At 37.8% G+C, this 22973-nt stretch overlaps 1 protein-coding gene across 1 annotated transcript in view; it reads left to right on the top strand.

Moving 5' to 3' along the window:
• Positions 1-16590, top strand: part of TENM1 (teneurin transmembrane protein 1) — a 431171-nt gene extending 414581 nt beyond the window's left edge. Inside the window, exons 28-32 of the mRNA XM_018558628.1 lie at positions 3135-3431; positions 6876-7263; positions 9958-11178; positions 13436-13578; positions 14836-16590. Of these exons, the coding sequence (XP_018414130.1) occupies positions 3135-3431; positions 6876-7263; positions 9958-11178; positions 13436-13578; positions 14836-15594 (2808 nt within the window). The 3' untranslated portion in view covers positions 15595-16590. The remainder of the gene's footprint in view (positions 1-3134; positions 3432-6875; positions 7264-9957; positions 11179-13435; positions 13579-14835) is intronic.
• The last annotated feature ends 6383 nt before the right edge of the window (positions 16591-22973 follow it).

Below are 22973 nucleotides of genomic sequence, written 5' to 3'. Positions count from 1 at the left end.
GATCACCCACCCAACTTCCTGATTGTATAGGAAGCCTGGGATGCCACAGCCATGCTCCCCCACAACTTCCCAGGCACTGAGGGCTGCGGCTGTTATGTGAGGAATGGAAGTGGTAAGTGCTGCTGTGCTCTGTATTGCTGAGCTAGTTTCAGAGAGATCTTTGTGATCTCTCCACTGGTTCAGTGATTAAAAAGACAGTGCCTGCTGTTGCAAATTCACTGTTGCGCTCGGGGTGATTAGGGTGTGCCCAGACACCCCCATTACACCCTGTGTGCACTCCTATGCTTTTAGGTCTCTAGCCTGGAACGAGCATATGCTAAATGAGTGTCAGGAAACCTTATGTCTATGCTTGTTCTGCTTCAGTGACTCAGATAATTCTGAAGTCAAAGCATCAGAATGTCAGCCAGGGAACTAACATTCTCATACGAGAGGTCAGCAGTGGTAGCCTTCATTATTCTCTCATATCTCAGATATGTCAGAGTCCTTTAAGCAAACTTTAAGCATCCATTGCAAAGGAACAGGCTCCCACTCAGCTGCTAGCTCATACCTTCCCTTGGAAAAACAGGCACTTCTGGGTATGAAGGGACATGCGACTCTCTTTTGGTTGCTTGGTGCACTACTCCCAAGCAACCAATTACTTGTATGAGGGCTGTCATATAGCAATAGGGGGTGTGTCCTTTGCCCCAAGTAAACTCAAACATGTGACAGTGACTCTTGGCAAAATAGGGTAATGGTAGAGGGAGTGGAAAATAAGGTTAATTTAACTCGGTATTTTGCCTTGAATGGTTATGATTGCAGCCAATGGCACACAAGATGTAGTGCTGCATGCTTCAAACAAGAGGAGAACTTTGATTTATTGAAATAATAAACAAAATAATAAAGCAGTCACACTGTCCTGGAGCCACAAAATAAAGCATATTTTAGAAGTACATACATATCATCAAACAGGAATGGGCAATTTCACCTGACACTTTTTTTCATTTTGGGTACAGTAGTGATGGAGTAGAACCTCTTTCAGGTTGTTATTGCTCTCTGTATCTCTGTTGGGAATATTCAGGAAGAGAGAATAAATATCCAGTGAGGGAAAATCCTAACTGACAGTTTTCACCAAAATAAATGCCATCAGGGCATTTCCCGCCTACAACTATTGTGGTGACACCCCTATCGTTTTAGCTACATTGTGTGCTCCTTTTATACTTAAAAATATAGTAATACCTGTGATCAGATTTATTTTAAAAGATTATACTGAAGGTGGTAGGTTATGTGTAGCAAAATACCATGACAGACATTGCTACTAAGAAATCTGTTCATGAAGTGATTGCCTTTAAGGCAACATGTGTCATGGTAAGATTATTAAGAAACATACCTGGTTTCCAGTATACTATGAATGTACAGGTGAAACTCGAATAATTAGAATATTGTGCAAAGTCCATTTATTTCACTAATGCAACTTAAAAGGTGAAACTAATATATGAGATAGACTCATTACATGCAAAGCAGGATAATTCAAGCCGTGATTTGTCATAATTGTGATGATTATGGCTTACAGCTCATGAAAACCCCAAGAACCCCAAATCCACAACCTCAAAAAAGTAGATTATTACATGCAATCAATAAAACAAGGATTGTACATAGAACAATATCGGACCTCTGATAAGTACAAGCATGCATATGTACTCAGTACTTGGTTTGGGCCCCTTTTGCAGCAATTACTGCAATTACTTTTGCACGATATTCTAATTCTTCGAGGTAACCTGTATGTAGAATAGTATCATGTAGCAACCAATCACATCTCAGTTTAATATAGTTCAGTCAGTAAAAAATGCCTTCTTTTTGGCAATTCTGTATTTCTGCACTTTGCACATCCGTATTGCTTATTTTCCTTCTTTATGAAGGAGCTTTATAGCTTGTGCTTCCAGTGATCTTCAGGGTAGCTGTGAAATGCAGATAGATTTTCAGGATTAAAATTAGATTATTATACCTGTTGGTTTTTACACTGCAAAAGAAGATTGCAGTTGCAGTTTCTCAATGGAGTTAAGCATATACAATGCATCTTCAAAAACAGAAAGGATATTCAAACCTAGTTACCTCTCTAGTGTATTATTGTATAGGAAATTGCTTCATTTCTTCAAGCACCATTGGGCTGTAAACTGCAGAAAGACACATTAGTGTACCTTTAAAATTCTTCCATTTATGTTTAAGTTGAAAATAAATAATGTTTCAGTTTCAGTCCAGTGTTTCAGTTTCAGTTTTAAAACTATCAAATGTTATAGAGTTCCCTTGGCTTATGTATCAAGAGCGAACCAATTGCTAGCTGTCCAAGACTTCATTAGACAACCAACCTGACTTCTAATTTGCACGTGGCAGTGTGCACATTTTTGCTTAGATGCAGGTAAGAGTGGTTTCATGTGATCTGCACCACTATGATCTGCCATGTGATTCCCTCTCCTCTCTATACTGCATTGAATATGGAAAAGAGAGGCTGGAAGCAGACAATGTGGTAGAGGGGCTGTAGAGGAGAGAAGCATGTGTCTTAGATGAATGAGGTAGGAGGCTGGTTGCAGGTACATTTTTGCATCTTAGATGATGGAGGTAAGAAGATGGTTGCAGGTACATTTTTCTGTCTTAGATTAATGAGGTAGGAGGCTGGTTGCAGGTACATTTTGGCATCTTAGATGAATGAGGTAGGAGACTGGTTGCAGGTACATGTTTGTGTCTTAGATGATGGAGGTAGGAGGATGGTTGCAGGTACATTTTTGTTCTTAGATGATGGAGCTAGGAGGCTGGTTGCACATACGTTTGCAGTGGAATGAACAATTATTTCAGGAGGTAGAAAATTTCTTAAGAACATGGAGCATGAATTAAAAAATGTAGCAGAAAAGTAGCTTTTCTGATGAGAGCGTTTTGGATGATGGCTGATGTAGAAAAAGACTGTTCAGGAGTGATGTCCTAAAACATACACCATATTGAATTCTTACACTTTCCTGCTCCCCAAGGTTTGCCTCCCATGTCTGCTTCTCAGTCTTTTCTCATAAAATTAAACTTGGTGCAGAACATTGTTCGATCCATAACTTGTGTGTGTTGATTTACCGAACACTTTATCTGATGTCTTATGTATTTGTTGTTATTTCTAGGCTCATAACCGAAACTTACTATCCATTGATTTTGATCACATCACCAGAACAGGAAAAATCTATGATGATCATCGAAAATTTACTCTTAGAATTATGTATGATAAGACTGGGCATCCAATACTGTGGTCACCAAGCAGCAAGTACCATGAAGTTAACATCACATATTCACCTAGTGGACTTGTTACGTCTATTCAAAGGGGAACATGGTCTGAGAAAATAGAGTATGACCAAAATGGGAAGATGGTTTCCAGGATTTGGGCCAATGGTAAAATATGGAGTTATACATATGAGGAAAAGGTCAGTTATTGTTTAAAAATGTTATAATAAGCAGAATATGCTGTGTCTTGATTACTTAACACAATTTGCAGTGAAAATGAATGCCATAGAAAGTAATGAATATTCTAAACATTTTGACTAAATGTCTTTGTAAAGGTAAACTTATTAATTCAGTTAATTTTTGTAACATAACAGAAAAGGACAGAGCTGACTCTACACGTATTTGCCACCTGAAGTGGGGGAGAGCGGGGGGGGGATGTGATCGAAGGAGGATGTGCTTGCATCCACAGCACATCCTCCTTCGATTGGCAGGTCTATTATGCCTTCGGCTGCCATTCCTACATGTGTGGGACGGCCAGGTGGAGCTCATAACATTGCGTGCAACTACCATTGTGGGTTGATGATGTGCTCACGTGCACCGCCGATTTGGCGGGCGATTTACATTTTGGCAATGGGTGAGTGATCAGTGAACTATTCAGTTAACGATTCCTTTACTGTATTGTACCAGCACTTTCTACTGCTACCACACTCTGTGCAATTCCTACTAATGAGGAGATGGTGATCAGCTGCATCTGATCGAGTGGGTTTGGTTTGTGGTCACATGGTGTTCACCCAGTCTATTTATTTGTATCTTATTTTACAATTTGTTAGCTCTGAGGAAGGGGGTATATTCTCCGAAACACGTCAGCTAGCAAGGCAGCTTTGTGTGGGGTCTGCTTTGTACCATTCATTCAGTGATTACCATGTGAGTAATATTTTATGTCAGCTTTTATGTTCATTGATTAATAACATGCAAAACAAACCAACAGACAGCCCCTTTTCCTCGTGTAATACCATTTATTAAAGTATATCAAAACCTAACTTATTTTTATATAGATAGGTGAGGCGTTAGAAACCTTGTCATGTTTGTATTGCTCTCGGTGTTTCCACCAAGAAGATTCTCTTTTTCTGTTTGTCCTAGTGACCATTGTCACAGTAACTTACAGTGATGGGAAGTCCAAAGTTTGGAGTTGCCACTAGAACAGGAATAGAACTTCTAATGGGACAGTGGCAACTGTCTAAAGGAGTTTTACCTCACTTTGGAGAGATTTCTTTTTACTTCCTGATGTGTCTATAGGACAGGAGGTGCGGGGAAATATCTTTAAAGACACACATAATGTATATAAGAAAAACTCTGTGGGTTTAACTATTCCCTGATCTATACAGAATGAAAGAAAATATTTTGTCTTCAGATATACTTTAAGGAAACATTGCAACTGTGTAAAATCAGAATATCAAGTTTATGTTAACTCATGTTTTATGTAATCCATTTTAGCTTTAATCCTGCACGCCCTTATACAGGTGAAACTCGAATAATTAGAATATCGTGCAAAAGTTCATTTATTTCACTAATGCAACTTAAAAGGTGAAATTAATATATGAGATAGACTCATTACATGCAAAGCAAGATAGTTCAAGCCGTAATTTGTCATAATTGTGATAATTATGGCTTACAGCTCATGAAAACCTCAAATCCACAATCTCAGAAAATTAGAATATTGTGAAAAGGTGCAATATTCTACGCTCAAAGTGTCCCACTCTAATCAGCTAATTAAGCCATAACACCTACAAAGGGTTCCTGAGCGTTTAAATGGTCTCTCAGTCTGGTTCAGTAGAAATCAAAATCATGGGAAAGACTGCTGACCTGACAGTTGTGCAGAAAACCATAATTGACACCCTCCATAAGGAGGGAAAGCCTCAAAAAAGGTGCACAAGCAGCAGGGATGACCGCAGCCTGAAGAGGATTGTCAGGAAAAGGCCATTCAAAAGTGTTGGGACATGGGCTTCAAATGTCGTATTCCTCTTGTCAAGCCACTACTGAACAACAAACAACGTCAGAAGCGTCTTACCTGGGCTAAAGAAAAACAGACCTGGTCTGTTGCTCAGTGGTCCAAAGTCCTCTTTTCTGATGAGAGCAAATTTTGCATCTCATTTGGAAACCAAGGACCCAGAGTATGGAGGAAGAATGGAGAGGCACACACTGCAAGATGCTTGAAGTCCAGTGTGAAGTTTCCACAGTCTGTGTTGATTTGGGGAGCCATGTCATCTGCTGGTGTTGGTCCACTGTGCTTCATTAAGTCCAGGGTCAACGCAGCCGTCTACCAGGAGATTTTGGAGCACTTCATGCTTCCTTCCGCATACGAGCTCTATGGGGATGCTGACTTCATTTTCCAGCAGGACTTGGCACCTGCCCACACTGCCAAAAGCACCAAAACCTGGTTCAATGACCATGTGATTACTGTGCTTGATTGGCCAGCAAACTCGCCTGACTCGCCTGATAGAGAATCTATGGGGCATTGCCAAGAGAAAGATGAGAGACATGAGACCGAACAATGCAGAAGAGCTGAAGGCCGCTATTGAAGCATCCTGGTCTTCCATAACACCTCAGCAGTGCCACAGGCTGATAGCTTCCATGCCACGCCGCATTGAGGCAGTAATTGCTGCAAAAGGGGCCCAAACCAAGTACTGAGTACATATGCATGCTTATACTTTTCAGAGGTCCGATATTGTTCTATGTACAATCCTTGTTTTATTGATTGCATGTAATATTCTAATTTCCTGAGATTGTGGATTTAGGGTTTTCATGAGCTGTAAGTCATAATCATCACAATTATGACAAATCACGGCTTGAACTATCTTGCTTTGCATGTAATGAGTCTATCTCATATATTAGTTTCACCTTTTAAGTTGCATTAGTGAAATAAATGAACTTTTGCACGATATTCTAATTATTTGAGTTTCACCTGTATGTGGTTCTGGATGGGCCTGCAGCTTTTTGTCACCTGATTCTGGGTTGTACAAAGTTAACTTTTTTCTTTCTCTCAGGAAAATCCAAAGCTCACATTGCCTTAGAATACATGGCTGCTGCATTCATATATTTGGCAAATGGGTGTTTCCAGGGCTCAAAGTCTAAGCATTGGAGTAGCCTGGCACACTACTGTTTGGTCTGAATGCAATGTAAAAAAAAACTTGGTCAAGCTTGTCATATTTCCTCATATGCATTTCCATGTTTAATTCTCCTTTTGACTAGAGTGTTCTTTTAAAGGCAATCCGTATGCATATGATGTTGATGGTTTCGAAGGACAGCTTTATAGCGCAATTAAAAATGAACCCTAAAGAAAATATATTTTAGAAATTAAAATATTATTATGAGCCGATTAGAGGAAAAACTCAACATAAACCTTTTAATGCATATTTGTTATAGGCCGAAACTTTTCAAACATTACATTATGTACACATCTGCAGTATCTCTGTTGATGGGATTTAGTATAAAAGAAAATTATATTTATGGGTTTAATGAATTACTTAGACAAAAGCTAAGAGAGCAGTCCCCTTTTGGTTATTATTCCTTCTATAATGCCTATAATTTAAATAAATGTTGTTGCTTATGGTGCCAAAATGAGTTGTTCTTTTGTTCTTTTTCAGACAATAAGCCTTTTTCTGCATAGCCAGAGGCGATACATTTTTGAATACGATCATTCAGATTTCCTTGCTTCAGTAACCATGCCCAACATGGTCCGCCATAGTCTGCAGACAATGCTCTCTGTTGGTTATTACCGCAATATCTACACTCCACCTGACAACAGTGGCCCTTTCATTCAAGATTATACTGGAGATGGACGCCTTCTACAGACATTACACCTTGGAACAGGACGTAGAGTCTTCTACAAATACACTAAGCAAACAAGGCTCTCTGAAATTCTTTATGATACCACACAGGTTACATTCACCTATGAAGAATCATCTGGAGTCATTAAAACGATTCATCTGATACATGAGGGCTTTGTTTGTACTATTAGATATAGACAGACAGGTATGCAAAATAACCATAGCATTATGATGACATTATTGACATTATTATATGGTGCATCACTTGTAAAAATCTCTCCTGCAATGTTTGCATAGTTACTAGACTTGCTATGTGCTGAAAGTTGTAAATCACATTGAACATGGGAGGTGAAATTAAAACAAGTAATCTGGTTGTTATGGACAATGCCTTCATATTTTTCTTCAGGTTTTCTAAATAAGCCACATTGGACCTGTTTTTTGAACATAATCATTTCCATGCTTTTCTCCCGTTTCTTATAAATAGGCCACCACTGGACATGATTTATCTACATGCTTTTACTTAGAACTGAAGTCGTTTTTTCCATTCACCAATCTTGCTCCCAAAGTAAACTGTAAAGTACAGATGTACCCTTGTATAAAAAACCTCTACATGTTCTTTCACTTCCCTTAGATATTATACAAAAATCATACATCAGATGCATCGTGGTCACCTTATACACTGCCAGGCTTTCTTCTGTGCTGAACAGTGTTTACATTAAATTTTTCTTCCTGCCTATGTGCTTTAGTGCGCAGCTGGACCTACAAGTAATTTTAGAGGATTTAGTCCTCATCATTGTAATCTACTGACTAAAAGAAACCCTGGTCCTACAAACCTGTCTGTATGTTAGGAAGTAATTGTAAAGCTCTTTATCATTCTAAATATACAGTAGCCTTGTAACATTTTTTCTCAGTTTTTGAAACTGAAATGTCTGTTAATATTTCCACTGATTGATCTGCTTAAACCATCTGCTGAAATAATGTGCTGTCTCTGTGCCTGGTCATAAAACAGTTTATCACGTAAGCAAACCAGCAAAATAAGAAAAGTAAACCTTACCTTTCCTACTACCTGAGTCTACAGAACACCCATATATTTCATATAAATCTTCCTTTGAGGTCCACAGGAAAACTTTGTGGAGTTTTGATCTCCTGGGTCCTCCACAGCTCTCACTGGTTCATCACACAGATCTCCACATCATTATAGGGTACAGCAGTGACATTGAAATCAGTTTCCTTGCTGATTTCAGAGTAAGATTTCTATTGAATGAAATGGTGTTCTGGCAGCATTAGCAGAGGGAAAGTTAAGTATTCCTCTTTTTTATTTTTCACATATGCTGGTTTAGCAAATGTTTTATTTTATGACAGGGTTGCTCATCAGCAGTTAGTCATGCTGTGTTGATCTCTGCCCCTACCATTCTCCACTGTGACCTTCTGAGGAGAAATGGATCCTCATTTTATAAAATATTTAAATGTGTATGACTGTTAAAGAAAGAAAGTGCTTTTTCAAAATGGTTATTGGGGTTTTTGTTAAATTGCACTGTTGCCATTGTAAGTGGTTATTTAGATGCAATTAGTCCTTAGTTCTCTTCTAAGTACACATTGTGGCTGTTAAGAGTAAACTCAGTGAACTGTTGAAAACAACATATTTCAAACATATTCACTTTTCTATAATCTAAGTATTACATAGTTAAATTGTTTAATAGAAGTTGTAATCAATCAGTAATTAGTCAGAATCGATCTTCCGTGTTCCATTCTAAGATACAATGTATAGTGTATATTGCCTTAATATAAAAAAGAAGAGTACATCATCCGAAAATTAACTACTTAGAAAATTAGACAAGAAAATGATTCACTGGAACCCTGGTGGACTTTAATAGTACACATTCAAGAATAACAATACAAATTACATTATAAACCAAACATCAGGTATTATAAACCATATAACCAAGAGGTCACTTGGACTGTTCTTTTAATTTGCTTACAATGCATTTACATTGCTATATATTCAGTTATGTAATTAGACAATTAGAGCAAGCGTCTAATGTATTTGCTTACTATGTCTGACACCCAAATTTCCAAATTTTGATGTTCTGTAGTATGAATCTGTGAGGGCTAGTGAAGGTATTTTGGTATCAGTGGTGGAAGTAGTAACTGTGGTTAAATTCGATCCAAATCATGTAAATTTTATAGTGCCTTTAATTATAAAATATTTATTAGGGATGTTCAGAAATCAGGTACCGTTCTCGGTACAAGTACATGTACAGTTACTTTTCCAGCTACAAGACTATACAAGAGAAAAATTCGTCAGGCAGCTGTAATTTTTAAGGAGCATACGGGCTCCTGGGATTTGTGCATCACTGTTTTATTGTATGATTTGTTTTTATAAATATATATTAGGGATGCACAGATACAATTTTTCCAAGTACAAGTACTGATACTTGTCCAAGTACTTACAGATACGAGTACTGATACATTTTTTGTTTATTGTCATGTAACAGTTTTTCTAAAACAATACAGACTAATGATATCAGGACAATGATGGGGCACCAGAGCCAGGTCCCAGCTGCAACCGCTGCAACCCTGGTAGTTCTCATGAAAATGTTCAGATACCAGCACTGGTATCTGAACTGGTATCTGAACATCCCTAATATATATGTAACATACAAGTATCGTGTCTCACCTTTAGATAGACGTGTAATGTAAGCAGTTAACTTTTGTTAACTGCCTTATGAAAAGAAGACAGGCTCTGTCTCTTTGCTGGAATTTTAGTAAAACTATTTACTTCATCTGTCCAATTATTGTTTGTTTTAGACTATTCATAATCATTATTAAATTATAAACTTGTTTTTTTTTTATCCCGCTGTATTACTATAAATCTAATTAAATATTATCTTTTTAACAGGACCTCTCATTGGACGTCAGATCTTTAGGTTCAGTGAAGAAGGTCTTGTTAATGCCCGGTTTGACTACAGCTATAACAATTTCCGAGTCACCAGTATGCAAGCCATGATAAATGAGATCCCTCTTCCCATAGACCTATATCGTTATGTTGATGTCTCAGGGAGAACTGAACAATTTGGAAAATTCAGTGTAATCAATTATGATCTCAACCAAGTCATCACAACGTCAATGATGAAACATACTAAAATCTTTAGTGCCAGTGGACAAGTCATTGAGGTTCAATATGAGATCCTAAAGGCTATTGCTTACTGGATGACTATTCAGTATGATAACATGGGTCGGATGGTTATGTGTGGCATACGAATAGGTGTAGATGCCAATTTAACAAGATATTCTTATGAATATGATCCCGATGCCCAGCTTCAGGCTGTATCTGTTAATGATAAGCTGCAGTGGCGTTACAGCTATGATCTAAATGGAAACATCAACTTGCTTAGCCATGGGAATACTGTTCGTCTGACCCCACTAAGGTATGACATTGGAGATCGCATTACTCGTCTGGGAGAAATTCAGTACAGGATGGATGAAGATGGGTTTCTCAGACAAAGAGGCAATGATATATTCGAGTACAATTCTAATGGTCTTCTGAGCCGAGCTTATAACAAAGTTGCTGGTTGGAATGTACACTACCGTTATGATGGACTTGGAAGACGTGTTGCCAGCAAGTCAAGTACAGGTTCTCATCTGCAGTTCTTTTATGCAGATCTAGCCAATCCAATAAGAGTTACCCATCTCTATAATCACACTAGTTCTGAGATAACATCACTCTATTATGATCTTCAAGGTCATCTTATCGCTATGGAGTTAAGCAGTGGCGAGGAGTATTATGTTGCATGTGACAACACAGGAACCCCTCTTGCAGTATTCAGCAGTCGTGGCCAAATATTAAAAGAAATCTTATACACACCATACGGTGACATCTATGAGGACACTAATCAAGATTTTGAGGTTATCACTGGGTTTTATGGTGGACTGTATGACTCCTTGACTAAACTAGTGCACCTTGGTCAGCGGGATTATGATGTTGTGGCAGGGCGGTGGGCCACACCCAATCACAATATTTGGAATAAATTAAACATTGAACCAAGGCCATTTAACTTGTATGCATTTGAAAACAACTATCCAGTTGGCAAGACCCAGGATGTAGCACAATATACTACAGGTAAAGCAATGGTTTCTACAACATACTGCATTTTGGCATATAAATCATTCTCTGTCCAGTGCACTTACAATTTGTGATGGACATAGTAAACTCTGTATCTCTGCAGATTACAGAAGAAAACTTGATCTGGCCTTGTGAGGCCCACCTACTTGTTCTTTTAGCTCTAAATGGGTGTCCAAGCACAAACATTTAATAGGTTACAGCTGACCAGTCCTTAGATGTGGTGGTGGTGGTAGTAGTAGTTTTCTTTTTTTCTGACCTTTTTCTCCTTTTATTTTCACTTGGTAATCCTGCCAGACAACACACATTTACTGTACTTTATCTGTGAAGGAGCAGTGTTGTCACCCTAGGACAGGAAGTTTGTTTTGAATTTAAAAACACCTTCCCCTCTTCTCATTTCTATAACATAGCAGCAGGTGTTTGTGTAGTTCACAGAGCGTATCTTACATTGGCTGAGCACAAATTTTACAGACACAGAGCACAGAAACCTAAAACCTCTCTGAATTTCTGGAGGGTTGACTGGTATTTCTTCCACTTATTGAAAATATATAACAAACACTTTCAATTGTATATGTAGTAGACCAAAATGGACAAAATAAGAGAAGTTATAGTTAGGATTTATTAGGGTTTACATACACTTTAAAGTGGAAGTAAAGATTTTTTTTTTAAAGTTCTGACAGGCGGGCTCTTCATGAAAGAAGAGACTGTGTATATGTTTTCTGTCATAGATACTTCTAGTTGCCTGTCAGCACTTTATTTCTATAGGTGTACACTGTGCAGCTCAGTGTGCAGTCTTGGCATGATTCTGTGCAAAGACAAAGTAACTACTGTGTGCATGCGAGCACATGAAGGCCTAGCCAATCAAGAAACCAATGACTTCAAACACAGAAAAAGACTAAGGAAAAAGGGAAAGCATTGGAGTGGAGAACTAACATCCCAGCACTGGAAAGGATCAATTTGCTAGTTAATTTTGCCATAATATGAAAATATGCTCTGCATTTTTGCACATTATGGCAAAACCTCCTGGAGAGAGAGCTGACGATATTAAAAATATTCATCTGAATCCCTGTAATACCCTTAAAGACTGTATCTGTGCAGTAATATATTACAGCATCTATAAGCATGACTGATACTAAGTGAAGCACAACAAAAAGTGAGGAAACCTGTGTTTGGTGAAACAGGGTACTGCTAGCATACCTGCAATACATAGCACATCTGCTAATATTTGGTAGAGTTTTAGGTATTAAATTTACACAGTCAGTGAATTTTTACGGAAATTGAATAATGCAACTGTTTTAAAAAAGAATTATAGGATTTTTATGGATAATAAAATCAGAAAAGACCACCAAAAAAATGTCTCTGGAGTCCAAAACTGTAGCTTAATATTGTAATCTATGTGTATCACAAAGACAACAGGAAGCAGCCAACACATTTCTGGCGCCAAACAATCCCCCTTCATCCCCCAATCATACTAAAACATTTTATTTACATATCAATATATTTTATTTGCATATTTCTTAATATTATATTTGCATTCCACTTATACAGTACATTTTCGTTTCCCTTTAGCCCTGATAATGGGGTTTGTTTGGCCTCTGAAATGCGTTGTCTGCTATCTGTGTCTTTGTGATTATATATTAATTAATAAAATACAGTTTTGGACTCCTGAGACGTTTGTTTCTGATTTGATTACCTATGGATTTCTCAAGCTGGGTGACCTCTTTGATGGGAGGGCCTTGTGGAGACCTGCCAAACTCGGGCAAATGTAGGCCTTGTTTAAGACCCTTTTTTCATATGAACTGATAATCAATGGGTCCAGCAGCTCACTTCTACTTCAATTGGTAGGATTTTTATATCTGTGGTACTGCTGGTTGTCAGAGTGTTATAACTATAGATCACAAAAATGTTGATTAATTTTTAAGCTGTATTCATTTGATCATAGGCTCAGCCCAGAAGATAGCAGATTGCATTTATTTCATTAGCAGGATTATGTGTGTCTCCTATTCATAAGATAATAATCAACCATAACCATCACACGTTGTGTTTAACACATTAAAAATATCCGTAGTAAATGGATCAATCTAGAATCACAAGAGGTATGCAGTTCATGCCTTTCAAGGCAAAAGCCATAGAAATTAGCAAAAGTAATTATATCTAGATCTATTCAAGAGAAGTTTGATGTAGTCATGATATAAAATAAAATAAATATAGTTTAAAATTGATAGTCAATTAAATGTGTAGTGTGGTTTTTTTTTAGACATTGGAAGTTGGCTGGAGCTGTTTGGTTTTCAACTGCACAATGTGCTGCCCGGATTCCCAAAACCAGAGAAAAAGGGCTTTGAATCATCTTATGAGTTAATGCAACTTCAAACTAAAACTCAGGAATGGGATCCTGGAAAGGTAGGCAATATCTATGTGTATTTTTAATCTATTGTTTCCTAAAACTCCAAATCAGCTAAAACCTACACAGCTTTAGCACAAACTATTGTTTAAAGCTGAACACCAAACGGCTTAATACACAGATTAAATACATATAAGGGAGCTGTTTTTGCTGCCAAAGGATTTGTTTTTCTGCTGCAGTCAAATAACAGTTACAGGTCTTGATCGTTCCCCAACCAGGGAAGGAGACCAGTAGACATCTCTCTGTCACTCAGCTCTTTCCTCCTATCAGTGCATTCTTATCTTATAAACACTGCAACACAGCCAAACATTATCTTCTATTTCATCCACTGTAATGGTAATCCAATGACTTCAGTACTTTCTGAGTCACTGGAGGTGATTTACTAACCTAAACACACGCACACACTAGGTGCGTGTGATTTTTACACAGTAAAACGTATTTATCAACCAAAAAGTCTCTAAAAGCATATTTCCACTAATGCCATATATGGAAACATCATGCACATGATGCATATATAATGCTGCTTCACAGTTTAGACAAAAATGGTTAGCTCATGCATTTACATTCCTGCATTCATCAACGCAAGCAACACAATGTAGAGCTAATTTACACAACATCACCTTGCAATTCATGCAGGGCTTTGCACAACACACCTGCTGGGTGTGTACACACTACAAAGGTGTCTATATTCCACCAATAGATCATGCTGGGAGGGAACACATTACAGAGGTGTATACTTGTTCGTGGCGTGTTTATAAGGTTAGTAAATCAACCCCACTGTCTCAGGGCACAATTTCATAAAAGGAGTTCTGACTTGAGTTGGTGAATGCTGGAATGCTTGTTCTACCAGAGTTTTAAAATCAGAGACAGCATACATATTTTCGCTCAGTACAACTGTCACTGCTATTAGAGTGAGGATTTTGCATTATGCAGTGTATCCATTATATCCTAGTTATCCCATATAGCCCAGATTCCATGGGTGGTACTTATAACACATCTGTCACATTCAAACCATGCCTCTATGACATAATGCTTGGTGTCATTCTGACACAAAGATGGATGTATTTTGCAGCTTCCATTCTTACTGCAATAAAAATAGCTCTCTAAAATGTTCTAAAATATTTAAATAATATATTACTGTAGATGATAAATATAACTCCAAATCTCAGAAACCAAAATATCAGTTGCAAATTCAATTAGTTATTGATACACAGCATGTGTAGCTGAATCTATAAATAATATTTTTTATATTATAGACAATCCTCGGTATCCAGTGTGAGCTACAAAAGCAGCTGAGAAACTTCATTTCTTTAGACCAACTACCAATGGCTCCAAAACAAAATAGAAAGAAGTACCATGGAACTAGGAAATACCCCAGATTTGCTGCTGTTCCATCTTTATTTGGAAAAGGTATCAAGTTTGCCATTAAAGATGGAGTAGTGACCGCTGATGTCATAGGAGTGGCTAACGAAGACAGCCGCCGCATTGCTGCCATCTTAAATAATGCCCATTACCTAGAGAACTTGCATTTTACAATTGAAGGCCGGGATACTCATTACTTCATTAAGTTGGGTTCTCTAGAAGAAGACTTGTCTGTCATTGGGAACAGTGGCAGTGGTCGCATTCTGGAAAATGGAGTAAATGTCACTGTGTCTCAAATGACGTCAATGGTCAATGGAAGAACTAGACGATTTGCTGATATACAGCTTCAGCATGGCACATTGTCTTTTAATGTCCGCTATGGAACAACCATTGAAGAAGAGGAGGATCATGTCCTGGAATTGGCCAGACAAAGAGCAGTGGTTCAGGCTTGGACTAAGGAGCAGAAGCGGCTTCAGGAAGGGGAGGAAGGAATAAGATTGTGGACAGAAGCAGAGAAACAGCAGCTTTTAAGCACAGGGAAGGTTCAAGGCTATGACGGATATTTTGTTCATTCAGTGGATCAGTATCTAGAACTTTCTGATAGTGCCAACAACATTCACTTCATGAGACAGAGTGAAGTAGGCAGGAGGTAACAAAAAAAAGAAAAGACACTCTATGCCTTTGCGTCACCAAAGACTGCCTGTTTTTAAAACATAAAATGGTTTATTGTAATGATTTTCTAGATGAGATCTCTGTATATGTAAATATAAAGTAAACATATCCAACTGCCTTTAAATGTGACAAAAGATGGTATTTTAATATTGTTAGTTTTAACAATGTTATCCTTGATGGCATTGGTGAGGTCTTTTTTTTACCACAATGCTGAGCGATGTGTTTAAAGTGCATCTGTCTCCTATACAAAGTAGTGGTAGGCATTTTGTTTGAGAATGAAGCCTATTTGATTGCAAAAAACAGTAGTGATAATGCAGTTTTACCATTTCCTGTCATAATAATTGGCTACATTCTCTTGAATATTTGTAAAGCAGAATTGCCGCCACTATTTTGAGTAGGCCACAAGTACATTTTAAGGCCTCTCAAATGCTTATGGGATTTAAAAATTACAGTACAGCTTCTTATATCTTGTGTGGCGGTATTCAGCATTTTCGCTTGCATATTAACCACTACAAAGTTGCCACTCTTTTCTGGAAACTAGAGCTTATGTGATGAAATAGCTTCTAGACAAAAAGAATCTACCTAAAGAGTATTAGTACGTATATGAGAAAAAAATGTGTAATATGGAATCCTGTCATTGTTTCTTATTTTTTCATAAATTAACATTCTTTCAAAATAAAAAAAATAAACTGTTGTGAGTTATGTATACATGTATATTGGTGTTAACAGAAGCTAGTGTCTACACAATTAAGACGGTATGTTTTTAAAAGTAGGAAATACATGTAAACAATGCTTCTCTTCCTATTTTAGGCTGACTGTGGACATGAAACAGTTCTTAGATTGTGTATATGTGATCCCAGCAAAGGAAATATGTATTTATTAATAATATGTATGCTTGTATTTCAAAAGCATGCATGTCTCTGTCCTCACCAGACATATGGATCTGCTGCACTATCATAAGGGAAGAGCAATGAACAGGTGGGAAATAATCCAATCCTTATAAAGAACTTTTATGTCAAGAATGATGCAAGAGACATGTCTTTTGAGGTTTCAGGCTATCTATGGTTACTGTGATTATGCGAGATGCCAAAAGGTGGCACTCCAAGGGGGTGATTTACTAACCTAAACACACACACGCACCAGGTGCGTGTGCATTTTTACACAGCAAAACGTATTTATCAACCAAACACGAGCAACGTGTCACATTTTCACGCCGTTATGGCGCGTTTTTATGTATTTATGTATGTGCGCGTCATGTAGCATGCGCCATAGGCTACACGCCGCTCTAATAGCGGCATGCAAGTCTCTAAAAGCATATTTCCACTAATGCCATATATGGAAAAATCATGCACATGATGCATATATAATGCTGCTTCACAGTTTAGACAAAAATGGTTAGCTCATGCATTTACATTCCTGCATTCATCAACGCAAGCAACACAAGGTAGAGCTAATTTACACAACATCACCTTGCAATTCATGCAGGGCTTTGCACAACACACCTGCTGGGTGTGTACACACTACAAAGGTGTCTAGATTCCACCAATAGATCATGCTGGGAGGGAACACACTACAGAGGTGTATACTTGTTCGTGGCATGTTTATAAGGTTAGTAAATCAACCCCCAAGTGTCCGTAATTCCGTGTAGCAGAAATCCGGAAATCGTATTGCTTTGCTATTCTGAATAAGTTAGTTCATACCAATATATCCCATGATTGAAAATCTGGGTAGACCAGTATTTGATCATTCTATTTACTAAATGTATCAATTATTTGATTTAGTAATTAGATATGATTTAGGTTATTCTATTTAATCATTAATTATAGCTAAAGCCATACAGCTTTGATGATCAGGTATGTGTCTACAGAGAATCAAAATATAGGTGACAGATATTGTAAATAATATTTTAGCATTGCTTTAAAATACATCTAAATATAATGATGTGTTATCCCAGGGAAATAGGAATGTACAGTATGTGTACAAAGCTTACTACAATTTGTCCTTTTGCTACATACTGTATATAGCTGTTTTTTGCTTTCTTTTGTACTCTGTACATGCAAAAAAAGAAAAAAACTAAAGGAGACCTTTATATTTCAAGGTAAAGAAACATAAACTATGGGAGGTAAAGTAAATGCTAGTTTTGTTGTCAAAGGACCCCATACAATTGGTGATTGGGAAGTCTGTGCCATGAAATTGGTGATTGGGAAGTCGTGTGTTAAATTATACTTGCCTTTTAAATGCTAGAGTAGCAAAGTACATTTTAGCCCATCCAGTGATCACTTTCGCTCATTGTTTGCTTTGCTGCTGCCTAAAAGAAATTAGTATCCACCTGTTGATGTTATTGGTTGAATAAACTGTCTCACTAAGACAGGTCACTGAGCTAATCATCATGTGGGTTTAAACACCAGAGGTGCAAGTGTAAAATGGATATTGTAGCAAGGCTTCCCTATACTCCTTCCTTACTTTAGGCAGAGGCCTTCTTTCATATAATAAAAAAAAAACTCTTTTGATTTATATGGTGCAGATTCTTTTTTATTTAAGTGTGATATAATTAATGAAAATATGTTAGACCTTAGAATTTTTGTCATAAGGAGTTATAGGTGGCTGTGAGTTTACTGCATGGCTCAGCACATCAACAAGGTAGGCAACCAAAGCCTCTACACCTGTAATGGCAAAATATAGAATGTAGACACATCAATTAACCAGATGAAGGCAGGAATATTAAATAAGTATTCAAATCTTGGTTGTTTTGGAAGGTGGTTTTCCCCCAACAGTTGGCATAAGAGAGAAGATACAAACGGCTCAAAATAAACTATTTAACTGCATACAGGTGATGTCATGGACAAAAAAAAGGATCCAACCATTTTCACTCGCATCCCACCACAGTTCCTGAGTCCTTTAAGTGGTGCTCCACCATGTGGGGGAACTAGGAGAGACATTAACCAGAGGAGAGACAAAATGACCATTGTGCATTCTAGAATTAATTGGGGTAATCTCTTTCTTAGAGGTATTCATGGGACATGCACTTGTAAAATCACTCATAGCAGCATGATATAAGTCTTCATTTGCTTAAGTAGTTTTGATTTAACATGTTCTTTTGGAGCAGCATATGCGAATTCTTGTTATATATTTAATCAAAATCCACATGACCATTTAAATAAGATGAGCAATCAAGGCACATGATATGCCACATTAGATTGCAAATAAAAGTACAACATAGCAAGATATATAAAAAGGATTAAAACCTATAAGAGAATTATCCTTGAAAATGATCAGTTCGGAAAAAAAGGCCGGGTCCATAGGCAGGCAAAAATGTTGCTCACTTTAGGTATAGCCAATGGCAGGGGGTTAAATCATGGCTGAATACCTAACACTGTACTTTACATTCCTGCTAACAACTCTGCAGTACTGGGACACACAGTGACCCCTAATGGTGGATTGTATTTTATTATATAACTAGAACTAACAAGAGAACCAGTTGTTTTATTTTTTTTACTAGATAGTTTACCTGTACATATCCTGTCAGTTCGTTCATTAAAATAAGTTAAAATGAGTTCAATATTCCATCTTGGAGTTATGCTCTATTTGTTTCTGCTACCTTACAGTTTACTGATCCCCCCAAGTAAAATATTGATCTGTAATAGCTGAGAGCTGCAGGAAGGATGAGTAATAGTGATGGAGAGCATGTGAGATTGCACTGGATCCATTTTCCTCCATGAATCACCCCACAGGTTGGAACTGAATGAACTGATACTAGGTTGCCATATGCTGATTTACTGAAAAACAGCACCCCATTCTTCATTGTGGCCTTGTTGGGCAGAATCTAACCCCCACCCTCACACACAGTCTGTTAAAAACAAATTAAATATAACCTTTTAGGAGATTCTGACATGTGAATCTGGACTCACTCTGTACCGTATTAGGAAGACTGAAAAATCCAATATAATGTGTGTGCACCATTGTCCAGATCAGGTAAGGATCATGTTGTGTCATGGTGTTTCTTAATTTCATGAGTGGATTGGTAGGTATCCCACTATCCATCATTCTTATGGTGATTTTCTGCTTGTTTATGGTCAGCTTTAGCCACTATTGAATGCCTGTGACTAGCTTAATAGAGAGACACATTTCACTTTCAATTAGAAAATTACACAAACAATTTGGTTTTTCTGTTAGAACATGATAGGACACATTAGAGGGCTTGAGAAAAAGACAATATACACAAAGGGGGGCATGGTAACCGACAAGGGGGCATGGTAACTAAACGTGTGTTGTTAGTATTCAGTAACATAAATCCCTCATTAATAATTATTGAGTTTGAGTTTGCTCCAAGTGCCAAGAATTTTGACCATCTGACCCCATTCCTGAGCTGGATTGACCATTAAAGGTACAGTAGAATCCTTTGAAGGGCCCCACATCTATTTAATTCCCTTGGTCTGCTGGGTCAGCACTTACAACCACCCCAAAGGTGACCTTTCTTCCTGTGTTAATTTTTAATACAAAATATATATAAATATATACATATTGCAATTTGAAAACACGGTAATTGCAGAACTAATTAGCCAAACTTCTTTAGTACAATTTACCGGACTGACCATTGTGGGATACATGAAAAGGAAATTATGCTGCTAGGCATTTTCCTCCCCACTGAGTTGCTTTGATCTTCCTGTCTCACTAATTCTCAGTGGGTTGTGGATCAAACGGTGCAAGTTCAGCCTCTGTGGTTAAGACAAGCTGTCAAGTGAAAAATCCTCTTCAACAGGGAGAAAGCTCTCCAAACTAAGGAAAGTGCTTCAAGGACAAATGTGCATGTATGTGAATAGACTAGAATGGTCATTAAAATATTCATATCTGACCCTGAGCGATTTCCCTATAATTGTAGATATTTCAAATATGTGAGATGCAGTTTTCAATGTTGACAGAAAAATATGCCACTAAGGTATACCAAATATATAGAAATATTAATACTTCCTTTGGCAGTGATAAAGAATTATGCAGAAGAAAATGTTTTAATTGAAAAGTGATTCAGGTATAAGAAATGTCATGTGTAAGTCTACTATACAGACAGGGATGTTATTTACCATAATGACACACAAGGGCCAGAGCCTATGGCAGCAGGATTAAAGGTGGTTGCACCATGGCTCAACATTTTTATTCCTGTGATCCACGTCAGTTCTCAGAAGCACCAAGCCACACTCTGGATCCATGCAGAGACTACTTGTCCAGGGGCTAAAAATGTCACAGGTGGAAACATGTCAGAGGACAAGATTGATTGAAGGCCTCTGCCACTTAGCTATTAATGTTTTGTATGTGAGATTGGAATTGGTGTGCAGCTCTGCATATTATTTTGTTGCCCCTGCTGTCCATCTGGACATTTGTGGCTAAATTCAGGAAGAGAACTGTAAGGAAAAGGGTGCAGGGGATGTTTAGAAGACTTCATACAGTTCAGGATGCAATAAACCATCTCTCTTTTCTCTTGTTTGGTCTGTAGAATAAAAAATCATGCTGCCTCCAAGAAAAGATTTTAGCACAGATTTTATTGAAACAATCTCGTGACACAAGCTTGTACAAAAGGGTGTCAGAATTCAGATGTGCCTATCTAAACATGATCTTTAAATACAGCCCTGTATCCAGCCATTCTTTCTTCTATGCAAGAAGAAAATAAAGTATTGTTGTTTAGCTGTAAGATATACAATCAATTATATTTTTCCAGGGACACTTCCAAATGATTATGCCTACTTACATATATATTGCGGACTTTTTAGGTGCCCACATTGACACAAACTGACACAACTGAAAATAATTGTGTCAAGGTGGCTACGTAAAAAGTCTGCAATATATACTGTATATGTAAAGAATGAAAATATGTAAAAGTTCTTTTTCGTCATCAAATAGTCTCCCTTGCAGCATTTATATGGTATCCCTTTACCCATATCTTCAAAATAACAACAAAGGCACCCTTAAAAAATGTTTAGTAATGGCAATCTACAAACAGATACTTCTAGATAATTGCAGGCTTTTTCTTTTTTGCATACCTTATCTTTCTTTTCTTCCCCATTCTTCTGACAGTGGCCATTTTTACTAAGAGCAGGTTACTAGTTCTCCATTTACTTCCTAGAACTCTGGCACATGTGACTAAGACATGTGACCATGCACAACATCTCAGGGGACGAACATGCCTTTGCCTGAGATCTCATGAGATTTCAGACTAGATTTACCAGCAATGCTCTGCTGAAGTAACACCTTCCCATGGTTAAACGCTTGGGCACATTACATAATTTGTGCCAAAGTGGAGCAGGAAGGGAAAAAAAATTATAAGTAAAATAAAAATATGTTTGTTTAGCTTATGAATGTAAGATTATTTCATATCAGCACGCATAGCTGTATGCTGAGGTGATTTTTTGTCAAAGGGGTAAGGCTCTGTTCACACCTAGGCGTATCAAATATGCGTGTTTGTCGCACGTTTCGTGACGCGCGTTTTACCGCGATTCGCGGTAAAAAACCGCGCGAAACGCGCGTTTCAGAGGGCTACTTGGCTGTATCCCAATGGAAATGCGCTACAAAAACGCCGCAAAGAAGCTCATGTACCTTTTCAGGCGTAGGCCGTTTTGTATCACGTTAAGACGGGCTGAAATACGGCAAGGTGTGAACCATACCTATAGAAAACAATGGGATTTTCATGTTTGAGCGTTTTGTAGAGCGTTTTGTAGAGCGTTGAACGCGCTACAAAACGCCCAGTTGTGAACCAGGCCTAAAGGTTCACTTTAAAGCAAAACTTCAGCCCAAACAACTACGCAGTTGTACTATTTTAACTTACCAAAATATTTGGAATTCTATTCAACTACTCTGTTAGCACTCCCTGCCATACTGTAGGGTCAGGATGTGCACAACTAGACCTAAAGGAGTTTTTTTTTAACAATGCTGAATATTACATTAAGCTGTACCTTTAAAAAACACTTAAAGGTAACCACCCTCTTAAGCCCTCCTGAACTAACCCACTCTTACCCACTTTTGTCTTGCGATGGTTGTAAGGTAATTAAAAAAACGTACGATCTGCCTATCTTGGAAAGGCAGATCGTACTTGCGATGATCGCAAGCCCGCCCCGATGAGGGGCTGGATTCTGAGGACCGCAATGCTGAACTGAGTTGTGTTTAACCTGGCACAGATAAACACAACACAGCTCTCCTACTCAGAAAAGTAAGCCATGGAAGATTCCATGCAAAAGAGTTCAGAGAGCTAAGGAGGTAGATTGATTAAGTTTTTAATAAAGGTACCTGAGAAATATTTACAATATAGAATTAAAATTGTGCAATATATTACCCTTCAGAAAATGACACAAGCTTTGGGGGGGGGGGGGCATAG

The sequence above is a fragment of the Nanorana parkeri genome, unplaced genomic scaffold, assembly GCF_000935625.1.
Source record: "Nanorana parkeri isolate BGI_ZX_2015 unplaced genomic scaffold, ASM93562v1 scaffold349, whole genome shotgun sequence".
NCBI lineage: Eukaryota > Metazoa > Chordata > Amphibia > Anura > Dicroglossidae > Nanorana > Nanorana parkeri.
Note: the sequence above shows the minus strand (reverse complement) of the source record. Positions and strands in the feature narration are given on the sequence as shown.